General features: G+C 41.1%; 1 protein-coding gene and 1 long non-coding RNA gene across 4 annotated transcripts in view; one reads left to right on the plus strand and one right to left on the minus strand.

Annotated features, from left to right (window-relative positions):
- The window catches only part of LOC110528165 (E3 ubiquitin-protein ligase RAD18), a 115,785-nt gene that overhangs the window by 59,010 nt on the left and 32,932 nt on the right, over positions 1-23,843 (minus strand). For all 3 annotated transcript variants that reach the window (XR_005052626.1, XM_036983708.1, XM_021609992.2), the window contains exon 10: positions 1,311-1,451. Coding sequence is in view for 2 of the 3 variants with exons in the window: in XM_036983708.1 (XP_036839603.1) it covers positions 1,311-1,451 (141 nt within the window). In the remaining variant the exon portion in view is untranslated. The remainder of the gene's footprint in view (positions 1-1,310; positions 1,452-23,843) is intronic.
- Positions 6,766-14,120, plus strand: LOC110528166. Its single transcript, XR_002474206.2, has 4 exons — positions 6,766-7,041; positions 12,664-12,858; positions 12,954-13,028; positions 13,993-14,120. It is a non-coding gene; the product is annotated as an uncharacterized LOC110528166 (long non-coding RNA).

Below are 23,843 nucleotides of genomic sequence, written 5' to 3' on the forward strand. Positions count from 1 at the left end.
GGTTAAAAAACTAACAATGACTAAATAGCTTGTAGCTAGTTAGCTGGTTAGCTTCTGGGGGTTCTTGAGTGTGTACTAAAATTAAAAATAATAGCGATTCCGTATCACATTGGGTGAGGCAGGTTTCCGGAAGGTATAAACAAGTTAAAAATCAAAAAGAGATAGAAAGTAAATATGGATCCAGTGAGTGTTTGGGACGCGGCGATTCAGACGGTTAGCAGGCCTGTGCTAACAAGCTAACAGTTTGTAGGCCCGGGCTAAACAAGGTAGCAGTTAGCGGACCGGAGCTGGACAAGCTAGCAGTTAGCAGGCCGAATTAGCAAGCAGGGAGATAGCGAGGGCTAGAGAGTTAGCCTTTGGGGAACGTCGCGATGGGGTGAGTCTGTTTATTGCTCTTCATGCGGTGACATCGATAGACCGGTCGTGGGCCCGGGTATTGTAGCCCAGGAGTATGCTACGGTGGTAGCACAGGTGCGCTGGCCGGGCTAGCTTCAAGCTAAGTGGGTGGAAACGCTAGCCAGGAGTAATCATCCGAGGTTGCGGTTTAGCTAGATAGCTAGTTTTGAAGATCCAGCTGAGAAATGTTCCGGTTGCGGTGGGAATCCGGGGATGAATCCGGGGATGAAAAATAAATAGGTCCATTATGCTCTGGTTAGAGTCGCGTTGTTCGAACTGGCGAGAGCTTTCCGAGCTAAAGGTTAGCTGATGACCGGTTAGCTGAAGACCGCTAGCACAGCTGGTGGTTAGCTGGCTAGCTTCAGTTGAGGGGTTCCGGTTCCGAAGTAAATATAAATACTTTAGGAAAATAGCTACATTGGGTGAGGCGGGTTGCAGGAGAGTATTGGAAGCTTAGGTTTAGCAAAATGTTTTTAAAGAGATATGCTTAGAAAAGTATGTAAAAAAAACGAAAAAGAAACGATATATACAAGGGACACGACACGACAGGACGACTTACTGCTACGCCATCTTGGGTGACCCAAACAACGTAAAAAAACAAACAAAATAGCACAATTGATTATGGGCATGAAAAACGTCTGCCATCCTCTTCGGCGCCATTTTATCATGCATCTTTAAGGGGGTATGACTACTGCCCACATTGAGACATCACTATTTCAGAACACGGATCAGAGCCAATATAAGAGGGCTGGCTGGGGTCATAGAGGTTCGAATAAGCCACCTCCTAATAAAGAAGATAGATTAAAGCTTATTGACTGAGCTCTGCTGAGAAGGCTGGGGGCTGTAAGATCACCTGTGGTGACAGTGTTAACCCTCCTCTTTCATTCCCTCGGCATGCTAATAAGGGTTATTACCTGCAGAGCTGGAGCCCACTCCCTGGTCCTCCTCTCCTCCCTCATCCCTCACTTCCTGCTTTATCTCCATCGTCCTCGCAGTCTCCAGGCGACCCCGGACCTGGGCGATAAGGCGGGAGAACTCACTGTTATGCTGCTTCCCTGCAAGACAGAAGAGAAGGAGGGGTGAGAAACCAGGACAGGCACAAAGAGTACAGACATGCACATACACAGTCTCACACCCAGGCAGACATATCCTGTTTCTGAACATTGCATAGCCGGAGACCTGCATTTCGATTCCATTTCACACTCAAAGAAAACCCCACATCCAAACACATAGAGAAACAAGTGTGGTTTAAGTCAGATAAATCAACGCACCTATCATACAAACTCCATCCTACGTATTTTCTTGTTACAGTGAATTCGGAAAGTAGCCTTATTCTAAAATGAATTAAATTTTAAAAAATTATTCGTCAATATACACACAATAACCCATAATGACAAAGCGAAAACAGGTTTTAGGACATTTTTGCAAATTTATTAATAATAAAAAACAGAAATAGCTCATTTACATAAGTATTCAGACCCTTTGATATGAGACTCAAAATTAAGCTGAGGTGCATCCTGTTTCCATTGATCATCCTTGAGATGTTTCCACAACTTGGGTAGTAAATTCAATCGATTGGAAATCATTTGGAAAAGCACACACTTATCTATATAAGGTCCCACAGTTCACAGTGCATGTCAGAACAAAACCAAGCCTTGAGGTCAAAGGAATCGTCTGTAGAGCTCCGAGACAGGATTGTGTCGAGGCACAGATCTGGGGAAGGTACCAACAAATGTCTGTAGCACTTAGATGAAAGAAGAGCTGGCCTAGAGCTGGCCACCCGGCCAAACTGAGCAATCAGGACAGAAGGGCCTTGGTCAGGGAGGGGACCAAGAACCCAATGGTCACTCTGACAGAGCTCCAGAGTTCCTCTGTGGAGATGGGAGAACCTTCCAGAAGGACAACCATCTCTGCAGCACTCCACCAATCAGGCCTTTATGGTAGAGTAGCCAGACGGAAGCCATTCCAGAGCCCGGACTTGAGCCCGATTGAACATCTCTTGGAGAGATCAGAAAATAGCACTGAAGCGAAGCTCCCATCCAACCTGACAGAGCTTGAGAGGATCTGCAGAGATGAATGGTAGAAACTCCCCAAATACAGGTGTGCCAAGCTTGTAACGTCATACCCAGGAAGACCCAAGGCTGTAACCGCTGCCAAAGGTACTTCAACAAAGCACTGGGTAAAGGGTCTGAATACTTATGTAAATGTGATATCAGTTTTACATTTTTAATACATTTGCAAACATTTCTAAAAACCTGTTTTTGCTTTGCCATTATGAGGTATTGTGTGTAGATTGATGAGGGGGAAAAATGATTTAATACATTTTAGAATAAGGCTGTAATGTAACAAAATGTGGAAAAAGTCAACGGGTCTGAATACTTTCCGAATGCACTGTATATCATAACTAGAGACATGCACTCTGGAAGAGAGACAATGTTAATGTAAGGTCCTGGTGGGAGTTAGAATATAGGGGCCCTCTCTGTGTACATTGTTCAGAACAGCCCAATATCCAGTTGCAGTGAAGGGGAAGGACAGTGTGTCATGGGAGGAGGTTTTTGTTTTGAATAGCAAAAGACAAAGACACTCAGGGTTTTACTAATATGATATTTCAACTGACGAGGGAGAACTCCATAAAAAGGCCTCTCCGAGAGCTTATCAGCCTACGCAGAGTCGGTCAAATGATAACTCAAATCAAATCACAAGTTCGTTCTGGTGAAATAAACTTAGCAAAACACTGGCCGATTTAGGCAGACAAAGCTAATGGATGAAGTTTGCAGAAGGGATTCAAGTAGAGGGCCAAAACAGATGGGTTCAGTTCAGCAGAACAAAAACATAAAATATGGGAGGGGGGGTAAAATAATAACATAACTGAGAACAAACTCCAGAGAATGTAAAACCAAGAGTATGGAATCGCAATTTCAGGGTTGTTATAGCGAAACAATGGATCTGAGAGAAACAAAAAGCACAAAATATTTATGCTCAGACCTCATACCTGGTTCCAGATTGAACTGAAAGGACAGTGTTTCATTCCTGTGCATATTAAACTCCTCATAGCATACGTGTCCTGTCAATACAACATAGGACCAAAGTAGTCCAGATCACACAGAGAACACACGCACCAGGACAGAATTGCATTACAACCGCCTGTGTAGTTAAGTGATTTCAACATGAGATTCCTTTCCTCTGCTGTGCCTGTTATAGCCATGTTCTGCAGGACATTGTGTTCTCTCAGCTAGAGCACAGCTAACCTCCACTCTGGAGTCTGACTATATGACTAAAGCATATGGGTAGTAGTGATGGGGACAAAATTTATACAGTTACATGTCGGGATATTATTTTTAAATAGGTACCCAATTTGTTTTCAGCACTTTTATTTCCATGACTGATAAGTTTTCTCATGGCTCTCGTCCCTCTGCAGCAGACATAAGGTGAGCAATATGTTTGGATCATGGAATCGCAATAAATATAGATTGTGAGGACCGTGATAATATCGTATCGTGAGGTCCTTGGCAATTCCTAGCCCTACGGGATAGATCCTCTGGAATCTGCTCAATATATTCTCATTCTGATCACTTTCACATCTTGTACTGTAAACCAGTATTTAAAATCACTCATAAATCCCCATGAGACAAGACCAGACATCAGAGTTCTCCCATTGTAAAACATTGTGTACAGATATTCAGCTTCTGTATTTATTACAAAATACTTTTTTTTATTACTCAGATTAGGCCTACAAGACCAGTGGCTGAATCAGACTATTATTCTGAGGACTGTTTCTGACGTGGCTATGACAGGTTTACACCTTGAAGAGTCTTGAGTGAGACCACTGAATGAAGGTCAAAGATCTTAAGTTTTATTGGAAGGTCACTGTGATCTGATGGCATGTAATATTAGGATATCTTTGGAGGAACGAAAACAGACTTCAGTATATTACACCACCCAGTTAGAGCAGCATTCAGAAAGGTGAATACACACAATTCATGGGTTCATTATGGGTTCATTGTGTCATGACTGTCCATGAGAATCCAAATAGGTCAGATCAGGTTTGCAATAAATAACTTCACTCAGACAACCTCTCACCTGCAGAGGGGGGAGAAGAGAACTGGTGGGGATTAACCACTCACGTCCTGTTGTAAATCAAGAAGATTCTGGTCTCCCTCTCCAATATTCATCAAAGGAATGTACTTTGTTTCAAGATATTTTTTTTCCAGCTGAAACTGGAGAGATCCGGCGAACAAAGGCATTTCACATAAATAGATTCATGATTTCTTACTCCAAGCAGGCGGCAGTTCATGGGCAAAGTATGTGACTACTGTAAGAGAGAGTAGTTTCTAAATGTTCCAACGTTAAGTGTCTCTGTACCTCTCTCTTTCTCCATCACTTTTGTAACAAGCAGCCATAATGTTGTCAGTCTGCTAGGGACCTGTTTTAAACGTGGTAAGTGTGTATTTTTTATCCTGTGTTACCATTAATTAGCTAGTAAATAAATATTAAACCAATGTGTGTTGTACTGAATCATAAGTAAGGCTCAGGTTTTAGCAGATGCAAGGTTACAACTGTTCAGAATGATGATATGATACAAGGTTATGATTAATAAGTTGACTGTTTATAGATATGATAGGTAAAGACCTTTTAGAGTTTAATTCGGGAGATGGTAACTCTTTAAAGAACCACTCGCGTGGTGCCCCAGATCCTAATGAGTTAAATGATTCATGATTAATTTAATCTAGTAACAATGAACTTCTCTAGGGTAGGTGGCAGCGTTTGGAATTTTGGATGAAAAGCATGCCCAAATTAAACTGCCTTCTACTTAGTAGATTTGGATAGAAAACACTCTAAAGTTTCCAAAACTGTTAAAATAATGTCTGAGTATAATAGAACTAATTTGGCAGGTGAAAACCTAAGAAATATCCATTCAGGAAGTTGGATTTTTTTGTTTGTTGTAGTTTTCTATTCAATGCCATTACAGTATCCATTGACTTAAGACTCAAATTGCAGTTCCTATGCATTCCACTAGATGTCAACAGTTTTTAGAAATTGTTTCAGGCTTGTATTCTGAAAAATGAGGGAGTAACAGCAGTCTGAATGAGTGGACCCTGCCGTGTCACAGAGCTCTTTCATGCGTGCGACCGAGAGAGTGCCTTTCTTGTTTACCTTTTATATTGACAACTTTATTGTCCGGTTGAAATATTATCGATTTTTTAGGCTAAAAACAACCTGAGGATTGAATATAAACATCGTTTGACATGTTTCTATGAACTTTACGGATACAATTTGGATTTTCTTGTCTGCCTGTTGTGACTGCATTTGAGCCTGTGGTTTACTGAAGAAAACACGCAAACAAAATGGTTTTCACATATAAAGAGAGACTTTATCAAACAAAAGGAACATTTGTTAAATAAATGAATGTCTTCTGAGTGCAAACATATGATAACATATGATAAGAAGGTAAGTGATTCATTTTATCTCTATTTCTGACTTGCGTAACTCTTCTACTTGGCTGGTTACTGTTTGTAATGATTTGTCTGCTGGTTTATGTTCTCAAATAATTGTAAGGTATGCTTTCACCGTAAAGCACTTTTTAAATCTGACACCGTGGTTGGATTCACAAGAAGTTAATCTTTAAACCTATGTAAAATAGTTGTATCTTTTCTGAATTGTTATGAGTATTTCTGTATTTGAATTTGGCGCTCTACAAATCTCACCTGATGTTGGCCAGCGTACCACACATGCTAGCGTCCCACATACCCTAGAGAGGTTAAACATAGTTAGTTGATTAGATAAATAACAGTCCTCAGATTCATTCTAAAGTGACTAGTCCTCAGATTAATTCTTGCCCGTGACTAATCTCGTTTTGGCTAGAGCTTTTCTTCTATTTACATGTCAATACAATACCTGCTCATAGCTATTTGTTGGGTTTGAAATCAAGACATGCTATATTTAATTCTGAAATTCATATTAGTCTTTATGAAGCAAATTATAGTTTAACTGAATTAACTTCCATCACTTGTTTGTTTCGTAGACAGGGACATTCCATGTACAGAGTGAAGTCTAATGCATGCAATGCCTGCTTTCAAAGTTTTGTGGTTAAAAAAAAATTGTTTCATATGCAGCCCCAGAACAACAAAGCACTTTTTTGGATTTTCAAGTCTAAGCTGTAATGAAGAAATTACAGTTGCATGGACAAATACTGATCATTATCAAACCAGTAATTCACATCTAAACGAGCTGAAGACCTGGTATCTGTTCCAACTTCTATCTGTGTGACATCCTGTCAGCATCTGTTGAAGTCCCATACTGCTGCCTTGCTTGCTCCTGTAGCCTAACTGACTCAAAGTGGAGTACATCCTTCTCAGTAGCAGGATGACTTTCTCCATGAAATGCCATGTTTGATGTGGATCCAATCACACAGTCACCTCGTTCTTATTGGCAACCCGTTAAGTATATCACACAGGGACCACCACTCTGTGCATGACGTGTGCAAATGTCACCATCCGCAACTGATAAAATGTCACAACGACCTGCCTCCAAACATGGGTTCAGCTGCACACAGAGAAAGAGAGAAAAAGGGAGCAGAGAAGAAAGAAGAGAAAATCATCATCTCCTTTCTCTGGCCTTATCGTCTCAGGCTTTGATCCAGCTCAGGTGAGCAGCTTTCACGAACAATATCAAAACAGATGTCCTTAAGGGTGAAACTTCCTTTTTACTACTTGATGGCTAGATGGCAAATAGTTGTTAACATGAAACGATGGGTGTTTAATACTGTGCATGCATGGAGGCAGACGAGAGGCCTAAAGGTTAATTGCAATAAGCCCAAAATAAATGAGGGGTTTAATCTTTTTGAGGGGAAATCGCAGCATCTGGAAATCAGAAGGACAGAAAGAGAAGGTATGTAAGAACTGACAGAAAAAGGCAACAGATTTTTTCTAATACTGTATTAAACGTTTTGGTCTCTAATCTTAACATTTCAAGATGAAGTTCAATAAGAGAGGTAAAATTGCCTTAAAGTTTTTATGTTTTCTTTTGGGGTAGGTTAAGGCCACCATTAGCCATAAGAGTATATGATTATAACGCACCAGCATAGAGCAATACATGTAGTAAAGGAGTAATTCCAAAAAGAACATTGAATGCAGAGAGACATCCGAGTGAAAAATATCTTTTTTTTTTTTTTTTTTTTTTTTTTTTTTTACCTTTATTTAACCAGGCAAGTCAGTTAAGAACAAATTCTTATTTACAATGACGGCCTGGGAACAGTGGGTTAACTGCCTGTTCAGGGGCAGAACGACAGATTTGTACCTTGTCAGCTCGGGGGTTTGAACTCACAACCTTCCGGTTACTAGTCCAACACTCTAACCACTAGGCTACCCTGCCGCCCCATTGTTCCGTTATAAAATGTCGTCAACTGTCAGCAATTGCCTGGGCACAAATAAATGGCTTATTATGAATCACAGATGTTTGATGGAATGAGAAACATGTGCAGAGGAAAGTGGTGGTAACCTGGTTTCTTATCTAGCTATTCTTCTGTTGGGCGTAGGCTGGATCCTGAAGCCAGCTGTCCTGGCAGAGGGTCAGGGTAATAATTAGGTAGATATGATGCTATACACTGTATACAGTGGGGTCCACAATGATTGAAACCATTGATAAAGATGAGCAAAAAGGACTGAATAAAATAGATTATTCAAGTACTGAGCTACGGGTAACTGCCAAAATAAAGAAAACACTTGAATTAATGAGGGATACAAAGTATACTGAAAGAAAATGCTTCCACACAGGTGTGGTTCCTGAGTTAATTAAGCAATGTATAAAAATGCCCAGTTGACCATTATTTTGATTGCCATGCCTAGAAGAACAAATCTCCTTGACTTTGAAAGATGGATCTCAAAGGAGCATAGGGGGTTCAAAGTGTGTGTGCGCGCCAGCCAGTCACCAGATCTCAACTCAATGAAACACTTATGGGAGATACTGAAGAGGCGCCGAGACAGCGTTTTCCACCACCATCAACAAAACCCCAAAATATGGAATTTCTCGTGGAAGAATGGTGTCGCATCCCTCCAAGCGTTCCAGACACTTGTAGACTTTCTGTCAAAGCGCATTGAAGCATACAATATACATTTGACCTTAAGAAAGGCCTCAGGACCAGTGGAAGCAAAATCGCCCCATAACATCAACAATCCACCAACATGGAGTCATTTGTGAACATTTCTTTGAGCATACAATACAGGTCAGTATTTGAATAATTAATGTTATATACAGTCGTTTTTGTTCATCTTTATTAAGGGTGTCAATCATTTGGGACCCCACTGGGATGCTGGCCCATGTTGACGCAAATGCTTCCCAAAGTTGTGTAAAGTTGGCTGGATGTCCTTTGGGTGGTGGACCATTCTTGATACACATAGGAAACTGTTGAGCGTGAAAAACCCATCAGCGTTGCTGTTCTTGCCACAAACCATAACCCATTCAAAAGCACTTAAAACTTGTGTCTTGCCCATTCACCGTCAATGGCACACATACAAAATCCATGTCTCAGTTGACTCGAGGCTTAAAAATCCTTCTTTAACCTGTCTCCTTCCCCTTCATTTACACTGATAGAAGTGGATTTAACAATTAACATCAATAAGGAATGATAGTTTTCATCTGGATTCACCTGGTCAGTCTGTCATGGAAAGAGCAGGTGTCCTGAATGTTTTGTATACTCGGTGTATATGAACAACAGTAAGATTTGATACACATTGATATATTATCGTTTTTGTTAGTCATACTGCACAATTCCTTGTTTTTGTAATTTTGAAGTTCCTGTATTCCGCTTATGCACGCCCAAGGATTTACTGCGAAAGAATACGATGCGATTATCTGAGAACAAAGCCCCATAAAAAAACTATTTCAACCAGCACAGGCGTAACAACACAAATTGCAATAAAATAAATAATTTACCTTTGACGATCTTCCTCTGTTTGCAATTCCAATGCTCATTGTTACACAATGAATGGTCTTTTGTTTGATAAAATCCATTTTTATAGCCTAACACGAAACATTTTGTGAACCGCTTGTGTAGTGAATTCTGTCTCATTCCATTTTCGACGACACATTCGATGTAAATACACACACTAAACGTGACTTTTCCAGTCATGTTTGGTTTCATTGCAATCAACTGGTTGTTTGTAACACAACCAAACCTGATGGGTCATTTCGCGGGACATATTGACTGAAAGAAACCGATTTGAAGACAACAAGTAATGCCATCATTTTGCACCAACGATATGACCGCTGTTTCCTTGATTGACTGTATTTTAACCCAATGACCATTGATCGTCTTGAAATCTAGCTGGGTAGATAGCCAATGAGCGGAAGTAAACGGCAATATTTAATGTTTATGTGTTGGAAGACCAACTCATGTAGTAAACTCCGGCGTAAAGAGGGTCATTCGTCATTGAAGATTCATACCGGAAGGAGCCACGCATGTTACACAGAGCATTGTTTTGGTAAAGCGCATCTTCAGCTGTTTATATATCAGTCAGTATGGCGACTAAGTCAGGGAAAGCTACATCTAAGTCTAGATAAACAGATGTACACACAATTTTTGTTGCCCAGAAACAGCCCCAAAACATCCCTGCTCTAGAGGAGATCTGCATGGAGGAATGGGCCAAAATACCAGCAACAGTGTGTGAAAACCTTGTGAAGACTTACAGAAAACAATTGACCTCTGTCATTGCCAACAAAGGGTATATAACAAAGTATTGAGATACACTTTTGTTATTGACCAAATACTTATTTTCCACCATAATTTGCAAATAAATTCATAAAAAATCCTACAATGTGAATTTCTGGATTTTTTTCTTCTCATTTTGTCTGTCATAGTTGAAGTGTACCTATGATGAAAATTACAGGCCTCTCTCATCTTTTTAAGTGGGAGAACTTGCACAATTGGTGGCTGACTAAATACTTTTTTGCCCCACTGTATATCTGGTTATTATACCTGTTGATACAGGGCTCATATGTGAAACTATTCTAACTAAACATTTTCTTTCACAGTGACACTGACTCCGAATGGGAGCCCCCAGTGCCAAGGTGTCCATCCCCCACTGAAGCTGGTTCATCCAGCTCCTGCCACAAGTGGTGTTCATCTGCCAAATTTATTTCTGTAGGCATGGATGTGCCTCAGGACCAAAAGGGCACAGCATGGAGGTGTCTCTGTGTTCTTTGAAAAATAAAGTCCCCAATCACCTGCACCACATGCTTGGTGACCCTCTGCTTTACAGCAGAAATAGACTGCTATGGCACCTGGCATCAGCAGCACAATATTGTGTAAAGGACTGAGGGTCTTCCAAAAAATTGAAAGTGTTATTTTGTAAATGTATATATATTTTTTTAATGTTTTTTTCTCCATTTTTTTTTGGGGGGGGGGGGGGGGGGGGGGGGGGTGGTGTTAGAATACCATTTTGGTATTTTGTATATAGTTATTCCATTCAAAATGTATAACTTCACCAATTTGGCCACTTGGGTACATTTGGGCTACTTGTGTGGGACACCTGGGTGACTTCATGATAAATGTCATGTAGCACACTCATTTTGAAAGTTATCCTTCTGAACCTTTGCACAAGTACTGTTGCCCTCTTATGTTTTTCAGAATATGCATATCCTTGGTCCTGGGCCTGAGCTACAGGCAGTTAGACTTGGGTATGTCTTCAGGCGGAAATTGAAAAAATTAGGGGGGAAGCTATAAGAGGTTAAGCTCTGCCAGCCCAACAACATCCAGTGAAGCACCAAACGCAATCTTCTGTACTGAGAGCTGTCAAAACACAGTAAACACGAAATGTCTTTCTACACCCATTACCTTCAAGACCTGAACGATGTTCATCGTATTGTGAGAGGATCAGCTGTTGCTTAAAAAAATAGATTTAAGCTGTACATATTGAGTTACATCAACAACTACTAGAGTGAGTATTCACAACTAGCTAGCTGCAAGCTCCATCTCTGCTTGACTAATATTTGCAATGTATCTCGCTAGCTATACTTTACATCATATTCTTGTTTAAGACTTCCCATTTGTTATTGGGTCAGTTCCCCTTGATTTTGACATTGTCATATTTTCTAAAATGATAAGTTGTTTTATTTGTATTTCTCAGTTTCCGTCCAGGCTCCTGTGACAAGAGATTAGCGTGAGGGCAACTTGTTACAGATCAATGAGGAAATCCGAGAAGCAACACAGTTTGAGAGTAGGATGAATGAATATAGCAAGCACAAGCTTTACTGCTCTGGTTGTTATAAACAAGTTCCTGGGGATTCATAAAAGTGTCTAAAAATAATGGCATGGTGAGGATACTTGGAAATTGATTAGCTAGATAGTGTTGCCAGCATAGTACACTTCAGTCATATTGTAAATAATTCATTAAAAGTGTGAATTTAGGTTATGCTCCCCTGAAACTATACAGAACAAAAATAAAAACGCAAAATGTAAAGTGTTGGCCCCATGTTTTGTGAGCTGAAAAAAAAATCCCAGAAATGTTCCATATGCACAAATAGCTTATTTCTCTCAAATGTTGTGCACAAATATGTTTCCATCCCTATTAGTGAACATTTCTCCTTTGCCATTATAATCCATCCACCTGACAGGTGTCGCATATAAAGAAGCTGATTAAACAGCATGATCATTACACAAGTGCACCTTGTGCTGGGGACAATAGGCCACTCTAAAATGCGTAGTTTTGTCACAAACACAATGGCACAGATGTCTCAACTTTGAGAGAGAGTGCAATTGGCATGCTGGCTGCAGAAATGTTCACCAGAGCTGTTGCCAGAGAATTGAATGTTCATTTCTCTACCATAAGCCGCCTCCAACGTCGTTTTACAGAATTCCAACCGGACTAAATAACGCAGACCATGTGTAACTGCGCTAGGACCTCTACATCCGGCTACTTCACCTGGGGAATCATCGGAGACAAGCCACCCGTACAGCTGATGAAACTAAGGAGTATTTTTGTCTGTAATAAAGCCCTTTTGTGGGGAAAAACTCATTCTGATTGGCTGCGCCCCTGCCCAGTCATGAGAAATCCGTAGATTAGGGCCTAATGAATGTATTTTAATTGACTGATTTCATTATATGAACTGTAACTCAGTAAAATCTTGAAATTGTTGCACGTTGCATTTATATTTTTGGTCAATATATTTTTTTCTTTGAATTGCCAGTCTTTCTAATATTCTTGGTTTGTTGACCTACATTTGAACAGCACTGTTAATAATTGTTGTTTTATTCTTGAATTATTTTCACAGACTGTGTTAAAGGACTCACTCCCTGTCATCCTGGCCCACTGCTGTTGCTCCTGTGTTGCTGGGACTACTATGTGCAACCTCACAGTTGCACTGCTCTACCAGACAGAACACTACTGTCAACTTGGGATTGGTGTGGTTCCCTCTGTCCATAGTTGCACTGAGAGTGAGCAGAGGTGGCACAAGCAAAGAACAATGGTAAGGCTCTGTGTGAATGTTTATTGAAGGCTAATATGAATAATATAAATGAGTGATATGGATGTGATGATGTAGGTGCCCCTTGGTATTCCTAGGGTGTGAAGCCAGGCCCTGTTAGGATGATGGTCCTGCCAGCAAGACCCAAAGAGGAGACTGGCAGAGGGAGTGAGGTAAAATGTTTAGCATTCGTCATAATCTGAGCTAATTTTTGACAACCGCTTTAAATTTGTAGCCAATATGCCTTGATTAAAATAGCCACAGTACATCAGATTATGCCAATCCTGAAACAATCCCTAGTGGTTCCTAACTCTAGACATTTGTGTAGATCCAAAAGGGATAGGTAAAAGCAGCCAATCAATCCAACTCAAATTGTATTTGTCACATGAACCAAATACAACAGGTGTAGTAGACCTCACAGTGAAACGCTTATTTACAAGCCCTTAACACTTATTTTTCTTACAACTGCATTGTTGGTTAAGTAAAAAATGGATAAGTAAGTAACAAATAATTAAAGAGCAGCTCCGGTACCACTTGCCGTGTGGTAGCAGAGAGAACAGTCTATGACTAAGGTGGCTGGAGTCGAACAGTTTTTAGAGCCTTCCTCTGACACCGCCTGGTAGAGGTCCTGGATGGCAAAAAGCTTGGCCCCAGTGATGTAATTGGCCATACACACTACCCTCTGTAGTGCCTTGCAGTCGGAGGCCGAGCAGTTGCCATACCAGGCAGTGATGCTCTCGATGGTGCAGCTGTATAATCTTTTGAGGTTCTGAGGACCCATGCCAAATATTTTCAGTCTCCTGAGGGGAATAGGCTTTGTCGTGCCCTCTTCACAACTGTCTTTTTGTGTTTAGACCATGATAGTTTGTTGGTGATGTGGACACCAAGGAACTTGAAGCTCTCAGCCTTCTCCACTAGAACCCAGTTGATGAGAATGGGAGCGTGCTTTGTCCTCTTTTTCCTGTAGTCCACAATCATCTCCTTTGTTTTGATCCATTCAATGTGAACGGTGGAGTTATTAGCAAAAAACAAAAAGGCATGCACACTGTTAAATCTCATAATTCACTGCTTTATTGCCATCTTACCTAAACTGTGACAACCCTCCCACTGTCTGCCGAATTATGTTTTCCTTAATAGGATGTCGGTTTGGCGGAGCTGGGAGAGTCGTCAGCAAAATGGGACACACCCGGGCTCGGTGTGCACGCCCAATTTTTCAGTTTTTGATTTGTTAAAATAGTTTGAAATATCCAATAAATGTCGTTCCACTTCATGATTGTGTCCCACTTGTTGTTGATTCTTCACAAAAAAATACAGTTTTATATCTTTATGTTTGAAGCCTGAAATGTGGCAAAAGGTCGCAAAGTTCAAGGGGGCCGAATACTTTCGCAAGGCACAGTATATAGTGTGTGCTTACCACATGGCCTCACATGTGAATCCTTAAAGAGATGGGTGGGTTTAAGGCTTAAGAGGCTGAGAAAGATGAGCAATGGGTATAGACAAAGAAGAGCTCTCCAGTTGGTGTACCAAAACATTCAAGGGCCATTTTCTCAAAAGTGGGGTTCAAAATATATCAACTTTCAAAGGAAAATTACTTTCCCATTGTTCCTCAACTGCAGTGTATAATATACTATTTTCTAGCACTGAGTCTACTTTTTTTCCAACAAAAAAACCCCCCACAATTTCCAGGTTTGATACATAAGACTGAATCAAGGCGGTTGGTTTCAGGGATGTGATTGAATTATTATTATTTGAATCAGCTGTGTAGTGCTAGGGGGAAGAAAAAAAAACATGGGGCCCCAGGACAGAGTTTGGAAAACCCTGGTGTAAGGCACGGCATGGGCTTTGTCCCGCTAATGAAGCTGAAGCACTGTTTGCTTTCTAAACAACTGAAACAGCAATTTCCTGCAATGTAGCATGAAATGTGACACAGGAACCATGACAAGACATTTAAAATAAATCTTGTTTTATTAATAGGAATAGAGAAACAAGACAGGGCCACTTCCTAAATATTTGGGAGAGGAGAGGGGAGAGTCCAACTGGCCTCATCTCGCAATAACCATTGCAACCAGGTTCTTCGGCACCTGTAAGCGCTACCTCAGGAATTCACATGAGCTGTTAAGGACTGCAGCAACAACGGCAATTTTGCAGGAGCAAGTAAGTAATATGGTGCAGGGATTTCTCTGCAATTTTAACCCATGGGCGGGCCCCCTAAGCATTTCAAACCCCTACGTTATATACATACACACACACACACACACATTTAATGGACTTGTATATTTTTTTGAATAATATAATCTTTGAGAACTTACAATCACCAAAATAAAAGTGAGACACTCCGGGAGAATTGAAAATTACCAAAACAATAAATTCAGCAGTATTCATTTTGTTATTATGTTTGAGCAAAATAACACAGCATTATCCATGGCAAACTGCATAGAATTCCAGGAAACTACCTTAAAAACTGCAACATTCTCACATCTACATGGCAAAATTAGCAGAAAATTTGCTTTAAAACTAAAAAAAAAAATGGATCAGCTCCATGGAGAAATTTGCTGAATTGCAGGAAATTGGCTTAAAATGTTCTCTACAGAGCCAAGATGGGGGCCTCTAAAATATAGCCGCACTGTCGGCCGATCGCATTCATTGCCACACCCACCACCTAAGCCCCCTTTTGACCCAGAAAAAAAACATGTGGTGTTCCCTTAAACATGGACAGTCTCCTGCAACCAGCTCAATTTGAAGCAATTCTTGACTTCGGTCCTTCAGTTGTGATGTGAACATTTGTGTCATGAATACTTTACTCATACTGGTGGCAACAACATTGACTGATGCTGTAACACTCCCTAATCTTTGTGCGCTATTGTCTACAAGGGGGAAATAGAACACAGGTTTTTGAATTCAGATTTTTTTTATTAGGCCTCTGAATTAACAGGACAAAAAGTAATTTACTAAATTACTCCCATCGTTTTTAGTCACTAGGGGTCTGATAAGGAAAAGCAAAATAAAGGATTTCTAAAGCTACCATAACCAGAACGGAACTGTGAAGCTTGAACACACTTTCATACACAGAACATCAAAAGTCAGTTCACCTGCTCATCGCTAGTCTGAGTACCAGTCTCTTTAGCCAACATTCCACTCCTCGTCATTGCTAAATAACATACCCAGATCAGCTCATCGCAGCATGCTGGCATAATATCACCCATTTCATATTTTGTGTCTGTTAGTTTAGCAACTAACTTCCAATAGTTTAAAAAAGTATTTACTACTTGCTGTTCAACAGGTTTATGAATCCAAGCTGAATATAATACATTTGGTTATGAACAAAACATGTGTCTGCTGGGCTTGATAACGTTAAGTACACAGAGCCAACTAAGCAAACGTTACCTCCGTTCAGGCGATAGATGAACTGTCATTCCAAATAAAATAGACTAAATATTTAATCTAACAGACTATACAAAAACAGAGAAAGAAACCATTTGTGAATTGGGGAAAACATTTACGTTAAAGCCTTAATCTACACACAATACCCCATAATAACAAAGCAAAAACTGGTTTGAGAAATTTTAGCAAATGAATAAAACACAAAATATTGAAATATCCCATTTACTAAGTATTCAGACGGTCTATTCAAGACTTTTTGAAGCACCTTTGGCAGCGATTACACGTTCAAGTCTACTTGACACTACAAACTTGGCACACCTGTATTTTGGGAGTTTCTCCCATTCTTCTCTGCAAATCCTCAAGCTCTGTCAGGTCGAATGGGGAGAGTTGCTGAACAGCTATTTTCAGGTCTCTCCAGAGATGTTTGATCTGTTTCAAATCTGGGCTCTGGCTGGGCCACTCAAGGACATTCAGAGGCTTGTCCCAAAGCCACTCCTGCGCCGTCTTGGCTGTGAGCTTAGGGTCGTTGTCCTGTTGGAAGGTGAACCTTAGGACCACAGACCGGGGCTAAGCGCTGGAGCAGGTTTTCATCAAGGATCTCTCTGTACTTTGCTCCGTTTATCTTTCCCTCGATCCTGACTCGTCTCCCAGTCCCTACCCACTGAAAAACATCCCCACAGCATGACACTGACACCACCATGCTTCAGCGTAAGGATTGTATTGGCCAGATGAGCGGTACCTGGTTTCCTCCAGACGTGACACTTGGCATTCAGGTCAAAGAGTACAATATTGGTTTCATCAGCCCAGAGAATGTTGCTTCTCAGCGTCAGAGTTCTTTAGGTGACTTTTGGCAAACTCCAAGCGGGCTGTCATGTGCCTTTTACTGAGGAGTGGCTTCCGTCTGGCGACTCTACCAAAAAGGCCTGATTGGTATAGTGCTGCAGAGATGGTTGTCCTTCTGGAAGGTTCTCCCATCTCCACAGACGAACTCCAAAGCTCTGTTAGTGACCATCGGGTTCTTGGTCACCTCCTTGACCAAGGCCCTTCTCCCCCAATTCCTCAGTTTGGCCAGGCAGCCAACTCTAGGAAGTCTTGGTGGCTCCAAAATTCTTCCATTTAAGAATGATGGAGACCACTGTGTTCTGGGGTACCTTCAACGCTGCAGAAATGTTTTGGTCCCCAGAACTGTGCCTCGACACAATCCTGTCTCGGAGCTCTACGGACAATTTATTTGACCTCATGGCTTGGCTTTTGTTCTGACATGCACTGTCAACTGTGGGACCTTATACAGACAGGTGTGTGCATTTCCAAATAAATTCAAATTTACCACAGGTGGACTCCAATAAAGTTGTAGAAACATCAAGCATGATCAATGGAAACAGGATGCACCGGAGCTCAAATTCAGCATACCACCCTGCATACCACTGCTGGCTTGCTTCTGAAGCTAAGCAGGGTTGGTCCTGGTCAGTCCCTGGATGGGAGACCAGAAGCTGCTGGAAGTGGTGTTGGCGGGCCAGTAGGAGGCACTCTTTCCTCTGGTCTAAAAAATATCCCAATGCCCCAGGGCAGTGATTGGGGACACTGCCCTGTGTAGGGTGCCGTCTTTCGGATGGGATGTTAAATTGATCGAGGATGATTAATTTAGCAATTCCCAAATGGAGGAATATTTTTTGAACGGAGAGGACATCGTTTTGGACTGGTAAGATCTTCTCATGCTAATGCAGTTGTTTGAAATGAATAATATAAAATATTATTTGTAAAATGAAATAGCCTATTGGAGGCTGTTGAGGGGAGGGCAGGCCCACAATAATGGCCAAAGTGAAATGGAGACAGTAGACTAAGTTGACTGTGCCTTTAAATGCAACTCAGCATTCTTTGTCCTCCAAACACGACGAGTTGAGTTTTTACCAAAAAGTTATATTTTGGTTTCATCTGACCATATGCCATTCTCCCAATCTTTTTCTGGATCATCCAAATGCTCTCTAGCAAACTTCAGACGGTCCTAAACATGTACTGGCTTAAGCAGGGGGACACGTCTGGCACTGCAGGATTTGAGTCCCTGGTGGCGTAGTGTGCTACTGATGGTAGGCTTTGTTACTTTGGTCCCAGCTCTCTGCAGGTCATTCACTAGGTCCCCCCGTGTGGTTCTAGGATTTTTGCTCACCGTTCTTGTGATCATTTTGACCCCACGGGGTGAGATCTTGCGTGGTCTTCCATTTCCTAATAATTGCTCCCACAGTTGATTTCTTCAAACCAAGCTGCTTACCTATTGCAGATTCAGTCTTCCCAGCCTGGTGCAGGTCTACAATTTTGTTTCTGGTGTCCTTTGACAGCTCTTTGGTCTTGGCCATAGTGGAGTTTGGAGTGTGACTGTTTGAGGTTGTGGACAGGTGTCTTTTATACTGATAAGTTCAAACAGGTGCCATTAATACAGGCAACGATCAAATGTGCCAAATAAATGGACATTTTGGATATATATCAACAGAATTAATCAAACAAAATGAACATTTGTGATGTTTATAGGACATATTGGAGTGCCAACAAAATAAGCTTGTCAAAGGTAAGGCATGAATTATATTTTTATTTCTGTGTTGTGTCGCGCCTGCAGGGTTGAAATATGCTTTTCTCTCTTTGTTTACGGAGGTGCTATCCTCACATAATAGCATCGTTTGCTTTCGCCGAAAACCTTTTTTGAAATCTGACATGGATTCACAACAAGTGTAGCTTTTATTTGGTATCTTAAATGTGTGATTACATGAAAGTTTTTTGTTATAGTAATTTATTTTCAATTTCGCGCTCTGCATTTTCACTGGCTTTTGGCCAGGTGTGACGCGTCTCACATATCCCAGAGAGGTTAAGGACTGTGGAGACAAACTAATTTCAGTGTACCCCTGTAGAGGCCCCGGGCTGAGAGATTATTAGATTATAACCATAGCCTGAGATTATTACCATAGCCTGAGATTATTACCATAGCCTGCCAAGGGCAAAAAAATATTTTTTAAATACAGTTGAAGTCGGAAGTTAACATACACTTAGGTTGGAGTCATTAAAACTAGTTTATAAACCACTCCACAAAATTCTTGTTAACTATAGTTTTGGCAAGTCGGTTAGGACATCTACTTTGTGCATGACAAGTAATTTTTCAACAATTGTTTACAGACAGATTATTTCACTGTATCACAATTCCAGTGGGTCAGAGGTTTACATACACTAAGTTGACTGTGCCTTTAAACAGCTTGGAAAATAACAGAAAAATTACATTATGGCTTTACAAGCTTCTGATAGGATAATTGACATCATTTGAATTGGAGGTGAATTGGAGGTGTACCTGTGGATGTATTTCAAGGCCTACCTCCCAAACTCAGCGCCTCCTTGCTTGAAATCATGGAATAATTAAAAGAAATCAGCCAAGACCTCAGAAAATAAATGTAGACCTCCACAAGTCTGCTTCATCCTTGGGAGCAATTTCCAAATGCCTGAAGGTACCATGCACATCTGTACAAACAATAGTATGCAAGTATAAACACCATGGGACCACGCAGCCAACATACCGCTCAGGAAGGAGACGTGTTCTTTCTCCTAGAGATGAACGTACTTTGGTGCGAAAAGTGCAAATCAATCCCAGAACAACAGCAAAGGACCTTGTGAAGATGCTGAAGGAAACCAGTACAGAAGTATCTATATCCACAGTAAAAACAAGTCCTATATCAACATAATCTAAAATGCCGCTCAGCAAGGAAAAAGCCACTGCTCCAAAACCGCCATAAAAAAGCCAGACTATGGTTTGCAACTGCACATGGGGACAAATATGGTACTTTTTGGAGAAACGTCCTCTGGTCTGATGAAACAAAAATGGAACTGTTTGGCCATAATGACCATCGTTATGTTTGGAGGAAAAAGGGGGAGGCTTGCAAGCCAAAGAACATCATCCCAACCGTGAAGCACGGGGGTGGCAGCATCATGTTGTGGGGTTGCTTTGCTGCAGAAGGGACTGATGCACTTCACAAAATAGATGGCATCATGAGGATGGACAATTGTGGATATATTGAAGCAACATCTCAAGACATCAGTCAGGAACTTAAAGATTAGTCGCAAATGGGTCTTCCAAATGGACAATGACCCCAAGCATATTTCCAAAGTTGTGGCAAAATGGCTTAAGGACAACAAAGTCAAGGTATTGGAGTGGCCATCACAAAGCCCTGACCTCAATCCCATAGAAAATTTGTGGGCAGAACTGAAAAAGCGTGCGCGAGCAAGGAGGCCTACAAACCTGATTCAGTTACACCAGCTCTGTCAGGAGGAATGGGCCAAAATTCACCCAACTTATTGTGGGAAGATTGTGGAAGGCTACCCAAAATGTTTGACCCAAGTTAAACTATTTAATGGCATTGCTACCAAATACTAATTGAGTGTATGTAAACTTCTGACCCACTGGGAATGTGATGAAATAAAAGCTGAAATAAATTATTCTCTCTACTATTATTCTGACATTTCACATTCTTAAAATAAAGTGGTGATCCTAACTGACCTAAGACAGGAAATGTTTACTTGGATTAAATGTTAGGAATTGTGAAAACTGAGGTTAAATGTATTTATTTATTTTTATTTCACCTTTATTTAACCTCTCTAGGGTATGTGGGACACAAGCGTCCCATCTGGCCAACATCCAGTGAGATTGCAGAACGCCAAATTCAAATACAGAAATATTCATTACAAAAATTCAGAAAACAAAACATATTTTACCTAGGTTTAAAGATTAACTTCTTGGGAATCCAACCACGGTGTCAGATTTCAAAAATGCTTTACGGCGAAAGCATACCTTACGATTATTTGAGAACATAGCCCAGTTGACAAAATTATTACAAACAGTAACCAGCCAAGCAGAAGCGTTACAAAACTCAGGAATAGAGATACAATTAATCCCTTACCTTTAATGATCTTCATATGGTTGCACTAAGAAGACATTAATTTACTCAATAAATGTTCCTTTTGTTCGATAAAGTCTCTTATATCCAAAAACCTCAGTTTTGATCACGCGTTTTCTTCAGTAATCCACAGGCTTAAAACGCAGTCAAACAGGCAGACAAAGAAATCCAAATTGTAACCATAAAGTTCATAGAAATGTGCCAAACGATGTTTATATTCAAATCTCAGGATGTTTTTAGCCTAAATGATCTGAATGCTGCCCCCTACACTAGAGAAGTTAACCAGGTAGGCAAGTTGAGAACAAGTTGTCATTTACAATTGAGACCTGGCCAAGATAAAGCAAAGCAGTTCGACACATAGAACAACACAGTTACACATGGAGTAAAACAAACATACAGTCAATAATACAGTAGAAAAATAAGTCTATATACAATCTGAGCAAATGAGGTGAGATAAGGGAGGTAAAGACAAAACAAGGCCATGGTGGCAAAGTAAATACAATATAGCAAGTAAAACACTGGAATGGTAGATTTGCAGTGGACAAATGTGAAAAGTAGGAGGTAGAAATAATGGGGTGCAAAGGAGCAAAATAAATAAATAAATAAATACAGTAGGGGATGAGGTAGTTTGGACTAATTTAAAGATGGGCTATATACAGGTGCAGTAATCTGTGAGCTGCTCTGACAGCTGGTGCTTAAAGCTAGTGAGGGAGATAAGTGTTTCCAGTTTCAGAGATTTTTGTAGTTCGTTCCAGTCATTGGCAGCAGAGAACTGGAAGGAGAGGCGGCCAAAGAAAGAATTGGTTTTGGGCGTGACCAGAGAGATATACCTGCTGGAGCGCGTGCTACAGGTGGGTGCTTTTATGGTGACCAGCGAGCTGAGATAAGGGGGGACTTTACCTAGCAGGGTCTTGTAGATGACCTGGAGCCAGTGGGTTTGGCGACGAGTATGAAGCGAGGACCAGCCAACGAGAGCGTACAGGTCGCAGTCGTGGGTTGTATATGGGGCTTTAGTCACAAAACGGATGGCACTGTGATAGACTGCATCCAATGTATTGAGTATGGTATTGGAGGCTATTTTGTAAATGACATCGCCGAAGTCGAGGATTGGTAGGATGGTCAGTTGGCAGCATGAGTGAAGGAAGCTTTGCTGCGAAATAGGAAGCCAATTCTAGATTACATTTTGGATTGGAGATGTTTGATGTGAGTCTGGAAGGAAAGTTTACAGTCTAACCAGACACCTAGGAATTTGTAGTTGTCCACGTATTCTAAGTCAGAGCCGTCCAGAGTAGTGATGTTGGACAGGCGGGCAGGTGCAGGTTGCGATCGGTTGAAGAGCATGTATTTAGTTTTACTTGTATTTAAGAGCAGTTGGAGAACACGGAAGGAGATTTGTATGGCATTGAAGCTTGTCTGGAGGGTTGTTAACACAGTGTCCAAAGGGACAGAAGTATACAGTATAGTGTCGTCTGCGTAGAGGTGGATCAGAACCTCACCAGCAGCAAGAGCGACATCATTGATGTATACAGAGAGTCGGCCCAAGAATTTAACCCTGGGGCACCCCCATAGAGACTGCCAGAGGCCCGGACAACAGGCCCTCCGATTTGACACACTGAACTCTATCAGAGAAGTAGTTGGTGAACCAGGCGAGGAAATCATTTGAGAAACCAAGGCTATCTAGTCTGCCGAAGAGGATGTGGTGATTGACAGAGTCGAAAGCCTTGGCCAGGTCGATAAATACAGCTGCAGAGTACTGTTCCTTATCGATGGCGGTTAAGATGTCGTTTAGGACCTTGAGCGTGGCTGAGGTGCACCCATGACCAGCTCTGAAACCAGATTGCATAGCGAAGAAGGTGCGGTGTGATTCGAAATGATCGGTAATCTGTTTGTTGAATTGGCTTTCGAAGACCTTAGAAAGACAGGGTAGGATAGATATACAGTGCCTTGCGAAAGTATTCGGCCCCCTTGAACTTTGCGACCTTTTGCCACATTTCAGGCTTCAAACATAAAGATATAAAACTGTATTTTTTTTGTGAAGAATTAACAACAAGTGGGACACAATCATGAAGTGGAACGACATTTATTGGATATTTCAAACGTTTTTAACAAATCAAAAACTGAAAAATTGGGCGTGCAAAATTATTCAGCCCCTTTACTTTCAGTGCAACAAACTCTCTCCAGAAGTTCAGTGAGGATCTCTGAATGATCCAATGTTGACCTAAATGACTAATGATGATAAATACAATCCACCTGTGTGTAATCAAGTCTCCGTATAAATGCACCTGCACTGTGATAGTCTCAGAGGTCTGTTAAAAGCGCAGAGAGCATCATGAAGAACAAGGAACACACCAGGCAGGTCCGAGACACTGTTGTGAAGAAGTTTAAAGCCGGATTTGGATACAAAAAGATTTCCCAAGCTTTAAACATCCCAAGGAGCACTGTGCAAGCGATAATATTGAAATGGAAGGAGTATCAGACCACTGCAAATCTACCAAGACCTGGCCGTCCCTCTAAACTTTCAGCTCATACAAGGAGAAGACTGATCAGAGATGCAGCCAAGAGGCTCATGATCACTCTGGATGAACTGCAGAGATCTACAGCTGAGGTGGGAGACTCTGTCCATAGGACAACAATCAGTCGTATATTGCACAAATCTGGCCTTTATGGAAGAGTGGCAAGAAG

This window comes from Oncorhynchus mykiss, chromosome 7 (genome assembly GCF_013265735.2).
Source record: "Oncorhynchus mykiss isolate Arlee chromosome 7, USDA_OmykA_1.1, whole genome shotgun sequence".
Lineage (NCBI taxonomy): Eukaryota > Metazoa > Chordata > Actinopteri > Salmoniformes > Salmonidae > Oncorhynchus > Oncorhynchus mykiss.